The sequence below is a fragment of the Stenella coeruleoalba genome, assembly GCF_951394435.1.
Source record: "Stenella coeruleoalba genome assembly, chromosome: 4".
NCBI classification, from domain to species: domain Eukaryota; kingdom Metazoa; phylum Chordata; class Mammalia; order Artiodactyla; family Delphinidae; genus Stenella; species Stenella coeruleoalba.
The window spans coordinates 129,025,965-129,051,175 of NC_137149.1; the positions used below are offsets into that span (position 1 = coordinate 129,025,965).

The window sequence follows — 25,211 nt, forward strand, 5'->3', positions numbered from 1 at the left end:
CTTTAGAAGAAATTAAAGCTAACTGGCCCATATATTCATGTAGAGTTTTGATCTCATTTAAAAGGGTTAGTTGAGCTAACCAAATGGAAAAATGCTTTTTATAGTCTGATGCTTCTTTTTTGAAAACAGCTTAATTGATATATTATTTGCATGCCTACAAGTTGACCTGTTTAATGAGGGTAGTTCAGTGGGTTTTAACATATTTACAGAGTTATGCAACCATTACCATATTCCCATTTTAGAATATTTTCATTACCCTCAAAAGAAACCCTGTGCACATTAACCCTTTCTTCCCATTTCTTTCCTTTCCTTAGGCAATCACTTATCTATTTTCCGATTCTATGGATTTGCCTATTTAAATGGGGTCATACAATATGTGGTCTTTTTATGACTGACTTCTTTCACTCAGCAAAATGTTTTTGGGATTCATCTGTCTTGTAACACATTAGTACTCCATTCTATTTTATTGCTACATAATATTCCAGTGTATGAATATTCCACATTTTGTTTATCCATTCATCAGTTGATGAACATTTGGGTTGTTCACACTTTTTTGGCTATTATTAACAATTTTTTTTAAACATTTACGTTCCAAGTTTTTGTTTGGACATCTGTTTTCATTTCTCTTGGGTAGATACTTAGGAGTGGAATTGCTGAATCATAAGGTAATTCTATTTTTAACGTTTTGAAAAACTGCCACACTGTTTTCCAAAGCTCATTTTGTATTCCTGCCAGCAATGTATGAGGATTCCAGTTTTTCCGCAGCCTCCCAAAACTTGTTATTATTATCTCTCTTTGATTATAGCCATTCTGGTGGGTGTAGAGTGCTACCTCATAAATTCAGTGTTTCTTAGGCAGACCCATATAGGTCTGTAGATATGTTCTGCAGAATCTAAGAGTTCTAAGAATATACTTTTTAAAAAAAAATTTTCATGTTGATGGTAATATAACTATACTCTGGAGCATCTGAATGACTGACCACGTAATAACCAAGACTGCCACACTATTTCAGTATTCATATTTACTTGTTTAAAAGTCCACTGGCACCAAGAAATAAAACTTTCATTTTTAACATGCTAATGGGAATAGAGGGGGCTGTAATTATATAAATTATGTATTTCTGCCAAGAGGAAGCCAAATAATATTTGGCTTCTACTCATCTCAATTAATGCTATAAGGAACAGAGGTTTTGCAGTATTTGAATAGAGAAATGGTTATACAGTTGACTCATCACAGTATTATGGGGATGATAAATGCAAAAGAACTTTATGCATAGTGCTCAACCTGGTTGCAATAAATCCTATATTTGTTTGAATTTCCAGCTGTGATTTGATTTCAGTAAAATACTATCACATTCAATTGTGATAAAATTATTTTTCTTTTTTTGGTGTTTACATATAAATTTATTTTGTTTTTATGATTGTAAAATTTCCAATTGTATGGTTATATACACTTAAACAACATTATAATAAAAAAGTAACTCGAGCGAACATTTAGGAATCACGATCCTTTTTTCTTTTTTTTAGAGGAGTCCACATATTATGAGTTCATTGGTCACTGTTATCTGTATCTTTAGGTTTGTGCCTTTGGCTCTTTGCTTTTAGAGGCAGGGCTTTAGCTGTAGACTCCTGTGAGATTTTGAAGTTTGTGTTATCACTTGTTCAAAGCATAATTTAAGTAAGTTTGGTAATGATTTGTTTTGAAAGCCATCCGAGAAAAAAAGAGGTATTAAGGAGAAATTATTTCTTTGTAAATATACCTACACATATTTTTCACAACTTTGTTTTGTTTTTACTGATTACTGTCAATTTCACAGATAATCAATATGCGTTTCCAAGGCTGTCGGCTATGTTTGGGTCTTCTTTTCATCTCAATTAATGCAGAATTTATGGATGATAATGTTGAGATGGAAGACTTTGATGAAAATTCAGAAGAGATTGATGCTAATGAAAATGAATTCTCCTCAGAGGTAAGGTTATTGAGAAACAAGCTATAATTTATTCTTTTAGGGTTCCCTGGCAGTCCAGTGGTTAAGACTTCACCTTCCAATGCAGGGGGTGCGGTTTCCATCCCTGGTTGGCGGGGAGCTGCTAAGATCCCACATGCCTCGTGGCCAAAAAACCAAAACATAAAACAGCAGCAATATTGTAACAAATTCAATAAAGACTTAAAAATTAGGTCCACATCAAAAAAGTCTTTAAAAAAAGTAATAAAATATTCTTTACATGAACATAGGGGTGACTAATTTCTTGAGATTCACTTCTATTCAAATAGTCTTTAGTTTCAATATAAATAGGAAAAACATTGCCTTTTTCCAACTATTTGTTGCTGTGTTTTTAATTTGTGCATGGCACCTAGCACAGTTTTATTACCAAATAAATATGGGGAAGGTCTTTACTATCAAACTAGGAGTTCATCACTGGCTAAAGAGGACTAAATACTTTAGCTAAGGGAAAGGTTTTTAGTCTTATTTTTGACACTGCAAGCCCTTTTCAGATAAAAGAAAAGGTAGTATAATTTTTTCCTAGAAGTAAAGAAAGTAGTGTTTCTTTATTTCTCTGAGGGAAGAAAATGCTAAATAGGATGAATTAGAAAGGGGAGTGGTGATGAGGTAGGCATTTAGTAAGGCTCACAGTGTTTCTGTCTCAGCATTAAGATGTGTGTCTTGAGGTGGTGACTGATAGGAGTCTGGAAAACAGGAGTCTGGAGGTTTTTGTACACTTTGACAATCCATAAGAGCTTTCACATTGAGAATATTCATATCTAATATTGAGACAATCAGAAAATTTTTTCAGAATATTTTTGGTGAGGAAGTATCAATTATATTGTGCTAGCCACTGTTAAAGGGCCAAGGAGAATAATATATAGTTGTTACAGACTTCCTTTTAGAGTTTTTAATTTGCAAATGCAAGTGTTGTTTAGCTGCTTAAGGTGAATATTCTTTCTTCTGTTAAGTTTTAAGCTCCACAAGGACATTTCTTTTAAAACCTGGTTCTGTGATCCACAGAAACTAAGTAGTAATCAAAGTGCTTATGGCTGACTTAGATACAGCTACTGTGAGGGTTTTGGAGGTTAATACTTCAAAGAAATTTCAGATACCTACGACTCTTAACTATATTTGATGATAATTTGAGAAGATGATAAGAAATGGGGGGAACAATTTTTGATGCTTCTAATTTTATAGCATGAGCAATCTAGATATGGTAAAGTACAAGTGAAGTATAAATAAAGCGCAAAATAAATTGCTGATTTAAAGGGTCGTCTAACAGAAGGAAGCTGATTTAAAGGGTCGTCTAACAGAAGGAAGCCTCTTGTAACACCATTGCCCATTTTTGCCAATCCATAAAAATATAGAGAACAGTAAAGTTGTAAGTTCTAATTCAGAAAACTTCATGGGAGATTTGCAATTTGGGTAGCAGAATATTGACCTGTTAGTAAGTGTGTGGGATTTTGTTTAATTACTGATTTTCCTCCCTTAGACAGGAAATGTACTATTAGGGAAGGGTAGGGACAGTGAAAATAGTAGAAGTACTTCTGTATGCTTTTCTCTTAAGGCTGAGAGAAGAAATTTCATAATTAAACATACAGGTAAAATCATAAAGGCTGATTAAGAAAGGACCAAGATTTATGTATTACTGTAAGCAAAATTTTATTTATTCATCATCAGTTCAAATTATCTTTTGAGGGCTTCCCTGGTGGCACAGTGGTTGAGAGTCCACCTGCCGATGCAGGGGACACGGGTTCGTGCCCCGGTCCGGGAAGATCCCACATGCCGCAGACCGGCTGGGCCTGTGAGCCGTGGCCACTGAGCCTGCGCGTCTGGAGCCTGTGCTCCGCAACGGGAGACGCCACAACTGTGAGAGGCCCGCGTACCGCAAAAAAAAAAAAAAAAAAAAAAATCTTTTGACAATTTGTCAATAAATTTAAATTATTTTATTGGTGCATTCGGTATACTGTAGTGGTTAAGTGTATAACCTTTAGAACCTAGGCTCATATCTTTTAAGTCCTGCAAGTGTCTAACTGTATGACAGTGGGCAAATTATTTTGCCTGTCTCCCACAGTTTCATCATACGTAAAATGGGAACAATAAAGTACTTCCCGCATAGAAATATTATGAGGATTAAAAGAGCCATCAAATCACGCCCCCCCCATCATCATTATCATCATAGCGGCTAACACTTACATGGCACTTGAAACAATGCTTTGAGATAATTGCTTTGCAGTCCTTTCTCTTTTGAATCCTATTTTTCCTCTGGGTTTCTAATTTCTCAGAATGTTGTCATCATCCTCTAGTTACATAACAGTGAAATTTAAGAGTTAATTTTAAACTAACCTATGTGCTTACTAAGTTTTTCATCTTATATGTTTTTCATCTTACATCTTTTGTTTCTGATGACTTTTTATCCTCATATATTGTCACCTGTTAGAATCCTTTCAAAGCCACATCCACTGCATCATGAGGCCTTGGCTAATTACTGCCTCCCATCCCTCCTGTGTTAGGAGTCAGTGTATTCTGTTTGCACATAGAGTTTTTTTCCACCGTGTATGTCTTATATTCTTCTGTATTTTCTTACCAGTAGAATACAAAGTTTTGAGACCAGAGACCATGTCACCTACCATCTATCTATATTACCTATATGTGAATTCCATACTAGGTTCTTAATTAGTGAGATTATTTAATTAAAATATTTGTGAAGGTGAATAACTTTAGATTTTTAAAATCTATTTTCTAGATTAAATATAAGACACCTCAACCTATAGGAGAAGTATATTTTACGGAAACTTTTGATAGTGGAAGGTTGGCTGGGTGAGTATTCATTCAGGAGAATTTTTTCCTTGATTTGATTAGCTTTTTTGAAGTTATTGGTTGTTAGCCTATGAAAATTGCCTCTACCACAGTACCTTAAAAAAGGGTTAACATACTTTATTTCACGGTGTAAACCAATACCTTAACACATTTTTATTATTGATAGAAGTGTTTAATTTGAATTGTTATCATTTATACAAAGAAAATATACAAACGAATCATGAATGTAAAGTGAAAACTTACATTTCTTCTTTCCTTAGGACAGATATTAATAACATAATTTCAGATGACAAATTCAAGTTAATGTTTTATCCTAAAAAATAGTAAAAAAACAATAAAAGTTATTATTTATTGATCATTATATGCCAAACACTGTCCTAAGTAGGTGGGTAAGAACTATCTTTATCTGCCTTTTACCAGTGAGGAAACTGAGGTTTAGTGTACCTTAGCTATGATCACACAGCTAGTAAATTACAGATTCTAAATTTAATTTAACTCTAGCTTTACAGGATTATGTGTAGACATCCTTATTTAGCCTCTAAGTATTCATTTATCTTAGAAGGAAAAGCGACTATTGGGTAATCTTCTGTTGTATTTCTGATATGCATTGTATCTATAAATAGTTTTATTTTTAATGATATACATTTCTTTCAACTTTATTTATAGGTGGGTCTTATCAAAAGCAAAAAAAGATGATACAGATGCGGAGATTTCTATATATGATGGTAAAATATTTATTTAAATATTCAACATAAGCAGTATGACCCAGAGTTCACTAGCTTTTGAGATTATATATTTATTAAATATACCTGAGGCCCCATCCTGCTTCACAACAGAATCTTGTCAAAAGACAAATAGAGTCTTTTGTCTCCTTTCCAATATTTCTGGAAGTCCAGGTAATCCATACTTAAGCCACCATCCAGTTTTCTAACTCTGAACAGTTAAATATTCACTCCACTGCAGTTAGTCTCTTGCAGGATTTCCCAGGCTACTGCTGTTCTCTACTGTTTTCTCTCAAGCATGGGCCGCCTAGATCAAGTTATAACTTTCGGCAGGGTCCTCCTAGAGGACATTTATGAGAGCTGTGGGACATGTGGCTCCTAGCCCACAGCCATTATCACTGTGTCTCTGATAGGTTATCTTCACGCTTCACTGTGAAGGAAAAGTCCTGTATGCAAGGGTCAACTTTTCTTCCCCAACAGGACTCTCCTGGAGTGTGACGGAAGAATTTCTTCCTCCTCTTAGTCTAAAACCAGCCTCCTCAGTTGTTACATCCTAAAGCAGGATCAGCCTCAGTCGAGGTGACAGATAGTGGGAATTTCCTCTCTCTCAGAGGACCTCAGACCCATAAGGATGTGACCTCACACTGAGACTCCAACAGGCATTACATGAGAATAACAACAGAACAACTAACAGCATGTATAGGATGGCAGCTGTCTACTTCCGTTTCATAGTGTCTGTTTTAGTGTGAGATAAAGATCATGCCTACATGTCTTCCTTTGTAGTGTTCTCGATCCCAGTGTGTATGCTTATGTACTCCAAAAAGAACTCTACCATATGCCCATAGCAAGCAATACTGCATTCATTCTAAATCCATTTAGAGAAAAGAATAATTTCCCTCAAAGAAGCAGCAAGTCTGCAGAGATAGAACACTACCTAAAATAATACCCACAGAAATACCTGCCATCGAACAGAATGCTTGACTTAAAACATCTATGTTTAGCTTACTTTACAGTTTTTTTAGAACAGCATTGGGTAGATATTTGCTTTATGTTTGTGTTTTAGAAGTATCTTTTGATGGAGTTTTCCTAAAATTAGGATATGGTCTATTTTAGGAGTAAGTTTGTCTCTATTTCTTGCTGGACAAAAATGACTTAGTGTTTAAATGAGTTTTTCCCCCCCAGCTTAAAATTAGAACTCAAGCAAGCAGAAAACAAGCTTCTTAACACCTAAGTTTGGTCTGTAGTCTTATTAAACAAAATTATCCACGAAAATAATTTTTTAGCATATTAGATTTGGTATGTTTGGTTGACTTTTTTCAATTTCTTGAAAGCAACTTTGAAAAATACAGAATCTCTTAAAGTTCCAGGTCCTGAAAATGGCATTTTGTATATAAATATTAGCAATGTTGTTTATATAGTGGTTAGTTGAGACCAATATCAGTTTCTTTGCAGGAATATTTAGTATTTCTAGTCGTTAATCAAAGCTTCTGTCAAGTGCCACTTGAGTAAATCTAATTCCTGTATTTTCAGGAGTAAGCAAATCTGTGTGAAAAATTATGTGCTGGGTAACAGGGTTTGCATTTGGAGGAGACTTATTTAAATTTTTCAGATTAAGTTATTAATAAAAGTACAGCTGTTTAAAAAATCACCAATTCTTTAAGTGACCAACTTTCAGGATATCTTATAAAATTTTGTGAATTCTTTTTGAAATTATAGTTACATCAGCGTTCATATTACCTGGCACTGTATAGAATTTGAGTAAATGATTGGTTAATGAAAAGTTATTGTTGATTTGAAGTTGGGAAAAACCTCTTGTCCTTGAAGAATAATCACCTTGTCACAGGTTTTCTAAAATTAAAGTAGTACTTTTAGATAGTACCTTTTCATAGCGGATAAATGTATGCATGTAATTACAAAAGAAGGCAACATAGTTTAAAAAGGCCTTTACTATCAGTATCCTAAAACCCCTAAAGATAAAGTTGTTACTTCTTAAAAGAAGACCTTTGTGATTTGGTCAAGCCACAGGTTGGCAGTGATAATACAGTTGCTCATCAGTGTGAGAGAAGAAAAACCAAAAGAATTCACTTTTTTTAGAAAAGTACACTATAGCCAAATTAGGGGACAAAAAGGGAAATAAACTTGAAAACTTTAAAAAATGAATTCTTAAGAACCCAATACTGTGTGCACAATGATAGACCAAAATATACCCTTCTCTGGTTCATGAGACTGTCAGGTTCTTGCACTGTTGTTTTTTTAGAAAGAAAAAAACGTGTATAAAGTACATTAGTAATTCAAAAGTGCCCATTAATATTTCAAGTTGGCACAATACCGGAAAATAGCCAGTTTTTGCTAAATTGAGTTTTCTTGGAATAGGCGATACCTCTAATTTTCAAAGCTAGAACATTTTATACAAATTAATATAAATTAGTTATTTTCTGTTTTAAAAAGAGTAAAGGAGGAAAGTCCAATCCACAGCTTTGGGGCTGCAGCTAACCCGTCTAGCTTTGCATTATATGCTGCCTGTGATCTAATTGCAGGAGCTTCCTGATCTTAAACATGGGAAATTCCAGCCCAGAGAGGACCTAACTCAGCTTTGCTGTGCTACAGCCTAGTGCTTATCTAGTATGTATGACTTCCTTGGCCAAAAGTTCTGAGAACTGATTGGCTTAGCTTAGGAAGTGTTAACTTTAGTTTGTGTTCTTTGGGCATAACAATTGTCAAATTAAAATTTAAATCTCTACAATAACTTCTGCAAAGTAAGAAAAGTAGCTGATGATACCATAAATTTCAAAAAAATTGACTGAGGCAAACTCATTTTCTGTTAAGAATGTACTTTGTCTCCTGTGTAATTTAAAAATACCTCATTTTAAAAATACAATGTTGATAGACCGTATGAGACAAACCACATTTTGCGATTTCATTGATTACAGTCTTTCAGAGAAATCCAAACTAAGCCAGCTTTAGAGGTGCTTTAATTAAGTACTGTAGGGTCTGTTATTTATTAGTTTCCACAGTTTTAAGAGAAAAAGAGAACATACATACATTCAGGTGCAGATATTATTTTCTGATTTAAAATGTGATTTTATTTTTTCCAAAGTAGCCTTCATGGAAGAATCTTATTGGTCACCACTTCTGATAAATAATTCTTAAGTCAGTGTTTTTGGTTTTAGTTTAACTTGCTTTGTTTTGTATTTTAGGAAGATGGGAAATAGAAGAATTGAAAGAATATCGAGTACCTGGTGACCGAGGACTGGTGTTGAAATCTAGAGCAAAGCATCATGCAATATCTGCTGTATTAGCAAAACCTTTCATCTTTGCTGATAAACCTCTGATAGTACAGTAAGTTTTATTATGTTTTTAATACTTTTTCTGACATTTATATTAGTTTTATATAGTTTGGCTTCTGAATATAGGTATAATGGGTATAAAATGGGCATAAAAAACCAGATTTTCCTTTTCCATTTCATTTGCTTAAATACACAATGCATGTATACACACAGACACCCTGAGGTTTCGAGAGAAAAGCAGGTTAGTTGAAAAATTATATAATATATGCTGTAATATGCAACATTCCACCACCATAAACTGTATAGTGCATACTAAAATCACCATTTTTATTTTAACTCTTTACTTAAAATGACTTGCTATTAAGATATATTAACCTCAGTATATTCAGAATGGAACCATAAATATTGCTGGTAAACCAGTGATAAGATCCAAAGGCAGCAAATTCCTTTTAAAGAGGAAGTGCCCTTTTAAAGGGCACATGATGTCACAGACAGTCACCCCTTCCCTCCCCTGCAATATGACATAAACTAGTTTTATTGTCATGTTGTTTGCATGTGTAACTGTCGTAAAATCCAGTGTAAATTCCTCAAGCTGTTTCACCTATACTGGTGTAAAACCAAAATAGGTGTGTACAAATATAATTACAAAACCAATGAAATTCATATTAAAAACAAAGAAAAGGAAATGTAGAAATGTTACTTTCTACCTTAGAAGATTGGGCTGTCCGAAGTTAATTACAGTGTAAGGAAATACCATTAACTGTAAACTTAACACTCCAGAACCACTTCAGTTTTTTGTTAACATGTTAAATATATTCCTATGTGGTGTAACTAAAATGCCATTTTGTATTTTAGAAATTTAAAACAATATGGCATTTGGTATAATTGGGCTAATTTTTCAGCTGTGATGCTTTGGCTTAGTTGCACTGTTATTTCAATAAATTTAAAATATCAAATAATGTCAAAGAGTATACAACCATTTAAACAAATGAAAAATATTGTTATAAGTACTTATTGGGATTAATATTTGAGCTTGATATATGTCATTATTCAGAGTTTGGAGTTTCTTTTTTCTTGAAAATTTGAAAGTAATCTTCTTATTCTGTTGAAGTTAGGTGAATATAATATCATTCTCTATTTTAATCCTTTGTGGCTTAACTGAAAGGGTAACGGAAAATAATATAAAGTTTAACTTCTCCAGAGTAAAATGAATCAAATTTGGTATTTTCAGGAAGTATAAATCACTGCTAGGCAAGCAAGTGAAAGACAGCTTGCGAGATTAGAAGCAAAGATAGTAAGTCTAAAAAAAGTATTAAAGCAGCTGTGAAATTATTATTCTGAAAAAAGAAAAGGAGAATCAAGAAGAATGGAATAGCAGTGTTTGATATGCTTGAAAACAGTTCAAAGAAGGATAGTGAATATTTGTTATTCTTAATTTTGATGAGATGAGATAAATAAAAAATTTTATATTAACTACTATAAATACTATAGATTTATGACATAACTTTACTCTAAAGCTGCTTTTTCCAAATTGTGTACATATTAATATGCATTATGTGGTCATATAAGTTTCAGAAACTAAGAATATCTGAACCTTAAAGATAAGGAAGCATATTTGCCCATTAAAGACTTTGAGAAGTTCTCTGTATGAAAACCTGTTTTTAACTTGAATATTGTATTTTGCAAACATAATTGACCACAGAAGTTTTTTACCCCCTTAGCAATAATTACTATTTCATGGGACAGTTTAGAAAATGCTACTCTAAAGAAAATAGGGTTAACATATATTCTGCATTTGTCCTCATTTTTCCTATGATCTAAGATTAGCAGCAATGAAGCTCTATGACATACATTTCACTGATCCTCAAATCCATTGTGAACTATTTATACTAGGCACAAGTTAATGATTTGAAAAATCTGGAAGTTTGCAGCGTATGAAATAGACATAGTGATCGAGTCTAGGCATACTAAGACAGCAGAGCTGTCTTAACATTTATAGAGACAATTTACACAATTGTTCTCTCTAGTTCTTTTCACAGAACCCTTTTTCCTTGGATCACCTATGCTAAAACTATATCTCTTTTTATTTTATTTTACTTAGAGTAGCAAATATTTACCTTTAGTTCACATTATGCACCATTTCTTTTACTTTGTACTCTTCAAAGACATGTTTCATGAAAAAAAGGTTTATCAGCTACTGCTTAAAAGTATTGATAAGGCTTTGAGGAAACAAACTATTTAAAAAATGAAAAAGAACAAAACAAAACTTTTCTTCTGATCGTAACAGAAGCTAACATTTTTGAGCACTTATTGGCCCATTACTGTGCATGACAACTTCTAATCATCATAACAGTCCTTTGAGGTGTAGGTATGGGCAATATTCCCACGTTACAGATGAGCAAATAGAGACTAGAGCTTCAGTAACGTGCCTTTAGCCAAGGTCTCAGGTCTTCCTGACTCAGAAGTACTTGCTTGTAACCACTGTTGCAGATATCTTGAGAAATAAAGCAGAGTAGAAAGTAGGGAGGAGAAATCACCATAATCTCCAGCAACTCAGAGATGATCACTTAAAAGTTTACTGTATTTTCTCTATTTCTTTTCTATACAAAATACATATACTAATTGGGTTCAAACTGTCAAACTTTTGTATGCTTTTTTTTTTTTTTTTACTTTGTCTCTAAACTTTCTTCAGAAACATTTTAAACTATAGTCCTTCATTAAAATTATCACTGTGTCCTGTTGCTCCTCTAGTTTTCATCTCTTTTTGCTTTAATTCATTAAACCAAATCATAACTTTTTTGGTTTTCACTGTTTTTCAGTTTGATAACCAGTTTGTTACATGTAATTCATCAATTTACTAAAAATCTCTTCTAAATAGTGTTCAGTAAGACTGTCATTGCCTAAATAAGACAAAACAACAACAGAACTTTTGCTGAGAATTAGAGTGTTGTAAATCTATGAAGAGACTGCCATGTCACTTCACTCTTTTAGCTGTTACACTGTGTTTCCCCTATCTCCTGGCTGTTAAGATCTGGAATATTCCAGGTTATTGACTGAGATTATGAAATCTCTTTGCTGGTGGTATTTAATTAAATGTACAACTTATTTAACATGGTTTCAGTGTAGCTGAACTAAAAGACAAATTAGTAGCAGACTGGATATCTAGGATCATTAGCAATTTCTTAGAAATTTGTGCTGTAGCCATGACCCCCATAGTCTTTGTTTTTAGTTTATAAAGACTATATATAGTACGTACCTTATTTTAATTGGAAGTTTCCTGTTAAAAGTTTTAGTCAAAGTATTTTATTCTTAATTCAACAGTTTTGATGAAAAAATTATTTCAACAAATTGGTTGGCTTTTGTATAGTTGATTATAATCATTCTGTTTTTAATATTTTAAGGATGTGCACAGAAAAGTCATTTCTGCTTGTTCCCTATAGGTTGTGGATATGCTTTGTATGAGCTTTCTGGTAATGTAAAATGTTTGTGTCTAAATGAATTGAGAGTAATACATTAGATTTTGAAGAACAGTTAGTAATTTTTATTTATCAGCAGTATGATTCTTTTTCCCTTCATTTAGATATGAAGTAAATTTTCAAGATGGTATTGATTGTGGAGGTGCATACATTAAACTCCTAGCAGACACTGATGGTTTGAATCTGGTATGATATTTTAATGTTTAAGAAAACCTTATTAAAGTTAATAAGTATTTTTAAGGAGCAATTGACACAACTGAAATTTTCATTTTCAACTGAAATCGAAAATAACTTTGAAAATTTTTACCCACCATGAGTTTATATAGCTTTTACAGTGCGCCTTCAAGTTTCATACACAGCTTTGTTACTTGATGGCATCAGTTTTGTAATCATTAGCCACATAAAAAAGTTTGCTGTGTCTATAAATAAAAAATAACCTGGTGCTTATAAATGTCACTAAAAGATCAGCTTACAGTTATTTTCTTTACAAAATAATAATCACAGGAGAAGTAAGATAACAGAGCAAAGCAGTAAAACACAATGGCCAAAGAACCAAATTAAAAAGGCGGGCCAGTTCAGGAATTGGCAGTCTGCAAAAATTTACTAAGTTAAAAATGTTTTCATAGTGAAGCAGGTTACGTTAGGACCATTTGAGGTTTGGAGACATTTCTTATAGCATCCTCCTACAGGAGGCTATGTCAGGATTTCTGCATATAACAAAAATAAGATAAATGAGACATTAATGAGATATTTGTCAGAATGCGTGGCTATGAAACAGATTAAAGGATTCATTTACTGTTATTAGGATCAGGTAAAGGGGAAGCCATTTGTAGTAGATGGTGAAACACTTAGGTATTGTGAGGTGATGATCACCTGAAGGTACAATGGCAATAATAAAGTCAAATACCAAGTATTTTTCTAAGCACTTTATCTAATTAATTCAGTTAATCCTCAGAGAAACCTTATAAGGTACGTACTATTATTATCTTCATCAGAGGTAATGAAATAGAACCACAAGGAGGTTAAGAAATTTGCTCAGGGCCACACACAGCTGGTTTAAAGGCAACGGTAGGATTTGAACTCCAGATCCCATGCTCTTAACCAGTGTCCATGCCAAATGAAGAGAAATGACCAATTATGAAATGGGGAGCATGTTGCAGTGTCTGCTTTTGACAGACACAGTCTGTCAAATCAAGAGTCTGAATCTCTTCTTCACATTGTGCTAAGGGGCGCCATTTTCTGGTGTCTTACTGAATAGTAGTAATGGCTAAGTAGGCACTGTAGTCTTAAGTCACAGAATGCTTTTCTCTGTGCTTAATTTTCTTAATAAAATATTAATACAATCTATATAGAGTAACTAAAACATTATGATGTTGCTAGGGTGGTTCCAGCTTCTCTCCTACATCTTGAGGATGGAAGTAATGTGTGCACTTAAAAAACTATTTTGAAATAAAATTTGTTGTGTTTTCCACATCCTTTATTGTCAATTGTGTCAACTAATTCTTTGGTGAATTAGCATTTGATACATTTTTGTGAACTCTACCCAGTGGGGTAGAATAGAGAAATCCATTAAATACTCTAATTCTGGACTAATCCCAATACTCATCTCTCTTTGAAGGAAAACTTTTATGATAAAACATCCTATACCATTATGTTTGGACCAGATAAATGTGGAGAAGATTATAAACTTCATTTTATCTTCAGACACAAACATCCCCAAACTGGAGTTTTTGAAGAGAAGCATGCCAAACCTCCAGATGTAGACCTTAAAAAGTTCTTTACAGACAGGAAGACTCATCTTTATACCCTTGGTATGTCCTTTTAATTCATTCATTAATTCAAAGATATTTGCTGACTACCAGTGTTTTCGTGGCAAGTGCTTTGGGAGAAACACAGGTCCTTCTGTTAAGGGCTTATATTTTTAGGAGAATAAGACACACATAGCACAGGTAGAAAGTAAAGTGTCGTATGAGGTACAGTTAAGAGCTCAAAAACAATATTACTTCCAGTTTGGAAACTTGGAGAAAACCTAGTGAAGGCGGTTATATTTGACTTAGTCTTGAAGTGTAGATATAATGTGGAAGATAGGAGAGGAAAGGGATATTTTAGGCACCCTGACATTAGTGGTGCTGAAAGAATAGAAAACTGGAGAAAAAGGTTAAAGAGGAGGAAGCCCTTAATATTAGACTTTATTCTATAGGCATTTGTCATTGTTGGGTCCTGCCTTATGGTAGTTGTGGGAAAACTTTGAAAGGGAAAGCATTGAGCGACCATCTATTAACATACTTAGCTTTACTTTTGTAACTAGGAGTTTGCGTATATGTTGACTAGGAGGAACACTACATGGGATTGTTTCTCCTCTTCCCAAGAACATACAATTATAGAGGTTTGTTCTGCCCATGATTACTTAAAATCACAGCATGTCAGAACCTAACAGGACAACTCCATCCAAGACTAAGGTATTTCAGTTTTCTTTCCAAAAACTGCAGTTACAGAAACATTCATTTGGCCAACACAGGGACCAATTTTATTTTTAATATCAGTATTGATATCAAAGACCTTTTTCTGAAATTGGAAAATAGTACTAGACATTTTGGGGAGCATAAAGTAAACTGTAGAAATGTAGAGATAATGAGAAATTATAACTAGAAAAAATGAATTTTAATTAGACTTTGTATAAACCTGGTCAAAAGCACTTTGGTAGTGTAATCAAAGGCCACAATTCCACTTTCAGGAATTTATCCAAAGAAAATAATCCAGAAGAAAGAAAATGACCTATGTGTAAAAATATACTGTAAATTGGAAGCAACCCAAATGTTACAGTAGTGGTTTTCTTTCTATACAATACAAAATGATAACTATGAAAATATTTGGCAACAAGGAAGAGACGTTTATAATATTAAAATTGGGAAAGAAAACGAGATTCAAATTGGAGGCACATCCTGATGGCCACTAGACATATTATGCGAACAAAAAGAAAAAGACTAGAAAAAACTAATTTTTATTAATCACCTGATAGGTACCATGCTCTATGCTAGACACTTTGTTTACAACCGTCCTGTGAGGTGAGCAGTTTCTCTCTATTTTGCCTTAATTTAGGTTAAGTAACTTGCCCTAGAAAACAAAAGTAATTGGTTAAGACTGGAATTAAAACTCAAGTCTGACTCTTAAACATTTGCTTTTCTTACTACTATACACAAAAACTTTGTTATGCTAGGATTATCGAGTGGCTATTTTCTTTTTAAAAAAAACTTTCTGTAATACTATATTTTTATAACATTATCCTGTAGTTGTTCTAAGAACCTTACAGGGACCCTTAAAAGACTTATAATCCAATGTCTTTTGATGTAGATTCATTTAGAACATTGAATACAGTTTTCTAAACGGAAAGGTTTTCTGGCTAAAGATTTTGGGCAAAGATGTCTTTTCACATATATGTAATTGTCATGTGCTTTTCTGATTTACTATAATTTTAAAACAATTCAGATGCAAAATTTATTCAGAAAATAGTCTTTTCAGGATTTTTCTTGAGAAATGTCTTTTTTTTTAATTAGAAAGGGTCTAGCACATTTTTGCATTTAAGATCTTATTCTCAGTTCTGCTTCAATCTTGACTTTTTTCCTTTGTGTAGTAATATAGTTTTATAATCTCAGCTGTAATAGAAGAGGAAATGGTGGAGAAAAAAGAGAAGGGAGAAGATACTGAGTGTTCATTTACATTATTTGAGTTTGTATATAAATTGCAATATTTGATTTTGATATAAATAATTTGGCATTGTTGTGACTGAAACCTTTGGAGATTATTACTTCAGCATTGCTTTTACAGAAAGTGGTAGCCCATTTACCTAGTTAAGTCAGGATCATCCTGACATTTATTGACAGCTCCTACTTCCTTAACTTACTAAAAGCAAATGTTAGGCAGCTACTTTCATCTACAGTTCTTTCCAAAGATATAAATTATACTCAGTGACTCCCCACCCCATGTTTACAGAAGGGAGAAAGAGCTTTTATTTTGTCATTACAATGATAAGGGAGTCCTTTATGAAACTTTTGGCTTAGGGACTTTTAAAGAGCTAGAATTTACCTCAAAACAAACGTACTAAAGTGTGAGGTTGAATATTTTCAATCATCCTTAAGACATTTTTCACTATAGTGTATGAATCAATAAATTTGAAATGTCAATGATCTTTATAGATTTCTAGGAAATCATAAGAATGTATCAATGTTAAGTTCCTGATTTTGGTGCCCAGATTTGGGTTATATAGGAGAATGTCCTTGTTTATAGGAAATATACATTAAAACATTCAGGGATGATACGGATGAGGTCAGTAATTTACTCTCAAGTAATTCAAGAAAAAATAAAGTTCTTTATAGCATACTTGCAACTTTTAAAGTTTGAGGTCATTTCAAAAAATTATTTTAGAATAGTGAAGATTGGGTTGTATTCTGTAACTATGAAAGAGTGAAGCTGACTGGTCATGTGAGTCCTAAGCTGAGTTAGCTATTGGGTATTTTTTATTTGAGAAGTAATGGAGTGTTTTATTAAAGTATTATTATTACTTAAAATTTTATCTTTGGTTTTAGAAAGCATTATATCTAGTGATTTCAGTGTATTTTGATTTAATATGTTGGTAATTCCTCTATTGTGGTTGAGAGAAAATTTTACCCATGAAGTTTAGGGTAGAAGATTATCTTTAACATGTCATGTCTGTCAATATGATAAGTGTAATATGTTTAAATTGGTCTTTAGTGATGAATCCAGATGACACATTTGAAGTATTAATTGATCAGATAGTTGTTAACAAAGGAAACCTACTAGAGGATGTGGTTCCTCCTATCAATCCTCCCAAGGAAATTGAAGATCCCAGTGATAAAAAACCTGATGATTGGGATGAAAGAGCAAAAATCCCTGATCCTTCTGCTGTCAAACCAGAAGACTGGTAAGCAAAGAATTCAGTAGCAAAGCGTTCTTTGGCATAAAGTAACGTGTGTTTATGTGAAGTAACGTGTGTTTAAGTGAAGTTTACAACCAATGAAGCTTATCCTTTTAAACATAAGTACTACTTATTTTGACTATTTTGGGTGAAATTCTTCTCTAAAACGGATTTTGCAGTCCCCTGCCTCTTAATTTTCATTTTAATTACTATTTTAATTTTGTTGCCCTTTTCAATATAGTATTTGTATTTTGTATGTTTTCAATGCTGTGGGGGAAAAAATTCCATGAATCTAAAACACCAACACTTTAATTTCAGTTCCCAGTTTGATCTTTATCATGTATGTGTGTGCATACTTTACATAGTTGCGGTGTATTCAGTTAATGATTAGTTGGCTTAAAAAGCCATATTCTCAGCATCTTATGTAGGATTTACTCATACCAGTTTGCTTACCCATAAAATGTTCACTAGCTGAGTATTTGTGTGGTTTCCATTCTACAGGATTATGAATATTTTCCTTAAAAGAAATGTATTCAGTTCCAGATTACCTATAGCTTGAATTCAGATGGTGAGGGATACTTTTATATCTCTCCATTTAACTGAGATATTCTTTGTCCTTCAAATATGTTTTGTAATTTCTCCCTAAAATCTTGTTACCTTTATTCCTAAGAACTTTTTTTTTTCCTGCTGACAGTTAACTCTTAATTATGGTTTTGCTAAGTAGATTATCTGTCTTTATGTATTTAACCCACCCTATTGGTTATCTATTGCTGTGTAACAAATTACCAAAAAACTGAAGACAACAAACATGAACTCACCCAGTTCCTGAGAGGCAGGAATCTGGGAGCGGCTAGCTCCCCGGTTCTGGCTTAGACTCTCCTGAGGTTGCAGTCGAGCTGCCAGTAAGAGCTGCCTGCATCTGAAGGTTTGACTTGGGCAGCTGGCTTCCCACTGGCTTCTTGTAGCCTTTGTCAGGAAGTTTCAGTTCCCTGCCACCTAGGCCTCTCCTTAGGTCAGCTCATGACATGGCAGGTGGCTCCCCTGGAGGGAGTGATCCAAGAGAGAGAGAGCACAACCACAGAAATTGCAGTGCCTTTTATAACCTAGTCTCAAAAGTGACATGCCATCACTTCAGCTGCATTCTGTTTGTCACACAAACCAACCCTAGTACAGTTGGGAGGGGACTACATAAAGGTAGATGTACTAAGTATGAGTAAAAAAAGTTTTATTCTTAGTTTACTAAGAGTTTTTTTTCTCCATGATTGGGTGTTGTATTTTGTAAAACACGTTTTGTGCATCTATTGAGGTGACCACGTGGTTTTTCTCCTTTATTTTCTTAGTGTGGTGAATTACATTGATTGATTTTCTAATGTTGACTAACCTTGCAATCTCCTTGGTCAACAAGTATTGTCCTTTTGATGTTTGCTGGATTCTGATTGCATGTTTTTTTTTCTGTCAGATTTATTGAAGTATAATTTTCATACAGTTAAATCTATTTATTTTAGATATACAGTTCTATGAATTTGGAAAAATATATACAGTGATGTAACCACTACCGCAGTTGTGATGTAGAATATTTCCATCATTCCCCAAAGGCCTGTATATCCTTTTGTAATCAATTCCCTCCTTCCACCTTTAACCTCTGGAAACTACTGATGTGATTTCTGTCCCTTATAGCTTTGCCTTTTCCAGAATATCATATAAGATGGAATTATACAGTATATAACTTTGGCTTCTGATTTCTTTCACTCAGAATGATGCTTTCTGAGATTTATCTGTATTTTTTCTTGTATCAGTAATTAGTTTTGTTTTATTGCTGAGTAGTGTACCATTGTAGGGATGTATCATAATTTGTTTATCCATTCACATATTGATAGAAGTTTTGGTTGTTTCCAGTTTGGGGCAATTATGAATAGAGCTGTTACAGACATTTGTGGTCAGGGCTTTGTATAGACATAATTTTTCCTTTTTCTTCGGTAAATGCCTAGGAGTGTGATTGTACGATAAGTGTATGTTTAAATTTGTAAGAAACTGCCAAACTTTTCCAAAGGGCTATACCATTTTGCATTCCCACCATTATGTAAGAGCTCCAGATGTTACACATTAACAGCATTTGGTGTTATCTGTTTTTTGTTTTTGTTTTAAATTTTATTTATTTATATTTATTTTTGGCTGTGCTGGGTCTTCGTTTCTGTGTGAGGGCTTTCTCTAGTTGTGGCAAGCGGGGGCCACTCTTCATCGCAGTGCACGGGCCTCTCACTATCGTGGCCTCTCTTGTTGCGGAGCACAGGCTCCAGACGCGCAGGCTCAGCGGCCATGGCTCATGGACCTAATTGCTCCGCGGCATGTGGGATCTTCCCAGACCAGGGCTTGAACCTGTGTCTCCTGCATTGGCAGGCAGATTCTCAACCAGTGTGCCACCAGGGAAGCCCTGTTATCTGTTTTTTTAACTGAGATATAATTGACATATAATATTGTAATAGTTTACGTGTACAACATAATGATTTGATATATGTATATATTGCAAAATGATCACTACAGTAAGTTTAGTTAACATCCATCGCTTCACATAGTTAACAGCTTTTTTCTTGTTTTGAGAACTTTTAAGATTCACTCTTCTTAACTTTCAAATATATGATATAGTGTGGTGAACTGTAGTCACCACACCATACCTTACATCCCCAGGACTTATTTATCTTATAACTGGAAGTTTGTACCTTTTAACCTTTTGGTATTATCTGTTTTTGTTTTTCTGTTTTTCTTTGAATATTCTAAAAGGTTTGTAGTGGTATCTAATTGTAGTTTTGATTTACATTTCCCTAGTGACTAATCCGTAATCTCCCTAGTTTTCATTTACTTGCCATTCATATCAGTTTCTTTGGAGAAGTATCTTTTCAGTTTTTTCCCCTGCTTTATTTGGGTTATTTTTTTGTATTCAGTTATGAGTGTTGTGTCAGTTATCTAGTTCTGTATAACAAATTACCCCAAAATTAAGTGGCTTAAAACAACATTTGTTATCTCTCAGTTTCTTGTGATTCAGGATTCTGACTGCAGCTTAGTGGGTCCTTTGGCCCTGGGTCTTTCAGCTGCAATTAAGATGTCAGCTGGGGCTATAGTCATCTAAAGGCTCAACGAGGAGCTAATCCAGTTTCAGTTTCACTCAAGTGGCATTGGCAGGATTCAGTCTCTCAAGGGACTGAATTGTTTTTGGACTGAGGGCCTCGGTTCCTGGCTGGGTGTTGGCCAGAGTCATCCCTTGGTTCCTTGCAATCTAGGCCTCACCACAGAGTATCTCACAACAGGGTAGCTGTCTTCAACAGAAGCAAGGGAGAGGGGAAGGGAGGGGAGAAGACAGTGCGAAGAAGATGGAGGTTACAGTCTGTACTGGGTTAACACTGTCCTCCAAAATTCCATGTCTACCCAGAACCTGTAATTGTGACTTTATTTGGAATTAGGACCTTTGCATCTGTAATCAAGTTAAGATGAAGTAATACTGGATTAGGGTGGGCCCTAAATCTAGTACTACCGGTGTCCTTGTAAGAAGAGGGAAATTTGGACACAGACACACAGGGAGAACACGATGTGACAACTGAGGCAGAAATTGCAGTGATGCATCTACAAGACACGGAATGCCAAGGGTCGTCAGTGGCCACCAGAAGCAAGGAAGAAACAAGGAAAGATCCTGTCCTGGAGCCTCCAGAGAGAGCATGGTCCTGCCCAAAACTTTGATTTCAAATTTCTAGTCTCCAGAATTGTGAGATAATAAATTTCTGTCACTTTAAGCCACCCAGATTGTGGTGTTTTGTCACAGCAGCCTAGGGAAACTAATATACAGTCTTTTATAACTTAATCTTGGAAGTAGCATACCATTACTAATTTCTGTTCATTAATAGCACGTTATTAGGTCCCACCCACACTCAAGGAGAGGGGACTTCACATGGACATGAATACCAGGAGGTAGGATCATTGGAAAACAATTTCAGAAGCAGCCTACCTCAGTCTGAGATTGCCAGTGCCAGAGTCCCTGAGGTGAGGACCCGGTTAGGTGGCACCCAGATTTCGCAGTACAGACACCGCAGTAATAAATGTTACTTTAAGCCCCTAAGTTTTGGGGTAATTTGTTATGCAGCAATAGTCAATTAATATAGATATGCAGTATGCAATATTTCCTTTCACTCTGGGGCTTGTCTTAATTTTCGTAACAGAGAGCAGAAGTTTTAAATTTTTATGAAGTCTGGCTTGTCAATATTTGTCTTTGATGATTCATGCTCTTTGCATCTTACTAAGATAAGATGTCTTTGCCTAAATGTGACAAAGATTTTCTTTTGTTTTCTAGACAAATAGTTTTGACTAAAACTCTGTTCTGAGTTAATTGTTCTATGTAGTGTGAGGTATAAATCAAGATTAATTTTCAAAAATATGGGTGTCTAATTGTTCCAGCATCTCTTATCATCCATTTAATGTCTAATGATCTGTACTGCTGTCCCCTCTTTCTTTTCTGATATGGCAGTTAGTGTTTTTTCTTGATGTGTCTAGCTGAGGGTTTATCAATTTTATTGAGCTCTGTGGAGGACCAGCTTTTGTTTTAGTTTTTTCCCTTCCATTGGCCTTTTTTCTATTTCATTATTGCCTTCCTCTTCTTACTTTGGACTTAATTTGCTTCTCTTTTCTACCTTGTTAAGGTAGAAAATAATTTTCAATAGAAGCAGCTGTAAAATTTCTCTAAGCACTGTTTTAACTAAGTTCCACAAATATATATTCAGTTCATACTGTTATATAATTTCCCTAGTGATTTTTTCTTTGAATCATGTATTTTTAAATGTGTTGCTTTGTTGTCAATTATTTATGGATTTTCCAGATATGGTTTTCATTTTAACTCCCAAGTTAATTCTATTGTGGTCAGAAAACATTCACAAATATCAATTACATCAGCATTGTTCAAAAGCTTTTATATTCTTAACGGTTTTCAGTCTGTTCTCTTACTGAGAGAAGAGAACTAAAATCTTCAACTATGATTGTGGATTTGTCTTTATCTCCTTTGAGTTCTTTTAGTTTTTGCTTCAAGTATTTTGAAGATCTGTTACTAGATCAATTCACAGTATTTCATGACCTCTTGAGGAACTGACCTTTTTATTATTATAAAATGTCCTTCTTTATAAACTCTTATAATACTCTCTGACTTGAAGTCTACTTGGTCTGATAGTAAATCAGCACTCCAATTTTCTTTTAAGTCATGTTTCCATTGAATATTATTTTCCATTATTTACCTGTAACCTGTATATGCCTTTCTTTTTCAGGTGATTTTCTTGTAGGCAACTACATTTGGGTCTTGCCTTTTAATTTGAGTGTTTTAAACCATCTACATTTAATGCACTTATTGCTGTGGTTGGGTGTAAACCTACCATCTCACTACTTGTTTTTTCTTTGTCCCATATATTCTGTGGCTTTTTATAAAATGTTTTTCCTGGCTTTTTTCAGATTGAGTTATATTTTATTTGAGTCTTCTATTTTTTCTTCTCTATTGGCTTTTTGGCTTTTCATCTGTAGTTGGTTGTTTTGCCGGTTGCTCTAGGGTTTGCAATATGCATCTTAAACCTATTTCAGTCTACTCTCAAATAGTGTTATGCCACTTCATGTCTAAGTTAATCATATGAGAGTCTTATATTTTCTCCCGTACATCCTTCATGCTATTATCATACATTTCCTTCTTTATATACTGTGAAGGCCATGCATATTTATTCTTCAATCAGTCTCTTTTTGTCAGACAGTTATGAGGGGAAAAGATCTTTTATTTACCCACATATTTACCATTTCTGGTACTCCCCTTCTTTTGTGTAGATAGAAATTCCTGTCTGTTATTGTTTTCCTTCTGCTTGATAAACTTGTCTTAATACATTGTAGTACATACCTGTTGTCATTGCATTCTCCTAAATTATTTGTCTGAAAATCTCTTTATTCTGCCTTTATTTTTGAAGGATTTTTCACTATGGGGTTATAGGTTGATAGTTATTTTGCAACAGCCATTCCTTATCATGAGGCTCACACTGATTCTGATGAGAAGTCAGTTGTTATTCTCATCCTTGTTCTCCTTTACCTAATATGTCATTTTTTTCTATTTGGTTTTAAGATTTATTTTCACTGTTACTGGTTTTCAATAGTTTGATTTTTGTTGTGCCTTGATGTCATTTGCTTGTGTGTGTGTGTGTATATTTGCCTTGCTTTGGATTCTTTGAGTTTTTTGAAATGTGGGTTTATAGTTTGTATCAAATTTGGGTAACATTTGGCCATTATTTCCTTAAATATTTATATATGGCTCCCCATCTCTTTTTTGGGATGCCACTTAAATGTGTGTTAGACTGCTTTATGTTTGTTACACAAGTCACTGAGAATCTATTCATTTTTTAAAACCAGTTTTTCTCTGTGTACTTCATTTTGGAAAGTGTCTATTACTATTTCTTCAAGTTCTTGTTGTTTGTAAACGTTGGGGTTTACCACCTATTCAAATAGAATGTTGCTCCTGGAAAACCAAAAGTGTTAACTTGTTGACTGTCTTTTAGATAAATAGGGGTACTGGTTAGCAGTGAAAATGTCTTTGTCTTAAGGGAAATAGTATAGGGAAGTAACTTGTGCAAGGTAGGAAGAATAGTACTTTTTAAAAAAAATTAATAAGTCACTTATTAGTGTATCACTTCCATGAATTCATGCTATCAGAAAAGGTAGGACTACATCCCTCCATGTGGGCTTTCTAACATTGCTTCACATTTGTTTGCCCATAAAGAGTAGGGCTGGGAAATGAGAGAAACTGTACAATGAGAGAAACTATATACCAACCTCATTCTGATTGGTGAAATGTGTGAGAATTTTTTTTATAAAGTGCTAAAAGAGATGCACCCTTAAATTTTAAACCCCGGTTACTCTGAGCCCTCAGAGACCCTAAGGTAACATTAATAACAGGCAAGTACAAGTCTTTACATACATAGATTTGATTATTTCAGTTTGTTACTCAGTCTTTACATATATATTGTTGATTATTTCAGTTTGTTATTCAAGTTTTGTTTGGAAAATCGTAATGTAGCTTATTTAAAATTTTTACTTTTCTGTAAAGACGAAAATTATGTTAGTAATTCTATTCACTACTTACTGTGACTGTGTTTATATACTTCAGAATTTACTTTCTAAGTGTTATTTTTTAATGAAAATATAAAAATTACTAGAATTAAATATGGAGAGTTTTTAAAAAATAATATTGGAGTAGGGAAGACCTTTCCAAATATGACATAAAATTGAAGAATCATAAAGGAAAATGTTAATAAATTTCAACTACATGAAAATAAATGTTTTACATGGCAAAAAAAACCAAAACCTCACCATGAGCTACATTAAAAAATGCATGAGAAACTGGAAAAAAAATTTACTTCATATAGCTGACAACTGATTTCTTATTAATTTCTAATATATTCCAGGATATTAATTATAGCATTATTCGTCATAGTAAGTTTTTGAAAACACTATTCTTAACAATAGATAGATTAAATAAATTATGATATATTCACAAAGTGTAAAACTATGCAACTGTTAAGAAGAATGAAGCAGATATATATTTATATAAAACAGAGCTCCTAGAACAGTCTTGACATGTAGTAGTCATCCCATATATGTTTGTTGATGAATGAGTTTTTAAGTGAACAAAAACCAGGTCTAACATACTCTGTATAGAGTGCTATCATTTGTGTAAAAAAAGTATGTGTATATATATATATATATATATATATATATATATATATATATATACACACACACACACACACATATACACACACATACATATGTGCATGTATGTATAGAACATAACAAGTAATATATATAAAAAAGTGTATAGTAGAAGATTTAGGTGGATGAGAGAGAGGGGAGGTAGTAGGTACAAAGACAGGGTAGGAAATGCCTTTTGGTACCTTATGAATTTTGTAGCGTGCATTTTTAAACTGC

The 25,211-nt window shown here is 33.8% G+C and overlaps 1 protein-coding gene across 4 annotated transcripts in view; it reads left to right on the forward strand.

Moving 5' to 3' along the window:
• The window catches only part of CLGN (calmegin), a 63,704-nt gene that overhangs the window by 29,159 nt on the left and 9,334 nt on the right, over nt 1-25,211 (forward strand). For 3 of the 4 annotated variants that reach the window (XM_079919495.1, XM_079919494.1, XM_079919496.1), the window contains 7 exons: nt 1,817-1,969; nt 4,734-4,807; nt 5,474-5,532; nt 8,727-8,868; nt 12,397-12,478; nt 13,911-14,103; nt 17,042-17,231. In XM_079919495.1, coding sequence (XP_079775621.1) covers nt 1,826-1,969; nt 4,734-4,807; nt 5,474-5,532; nt 8,727-8,868; nt 12,397-12,478; nt 13,911-14,103; nt 17,042-17,231 — 884 coding nt within the window. In that variant the 5' untranslated portion in view covers nt 1,817-1,825. The remainder of the gene's footprint in view (nt 1-1,816; nt 1,970-4,733; nt 4,808-5,473; nt 5,533-8,726; nt 8,869-12,396; nt 12,479-13,910; nt 14,104-17,041; nt 17,232-25,211) is intronic. The other variant, XM_079919497.1, reaches the window with a different exon arrangement.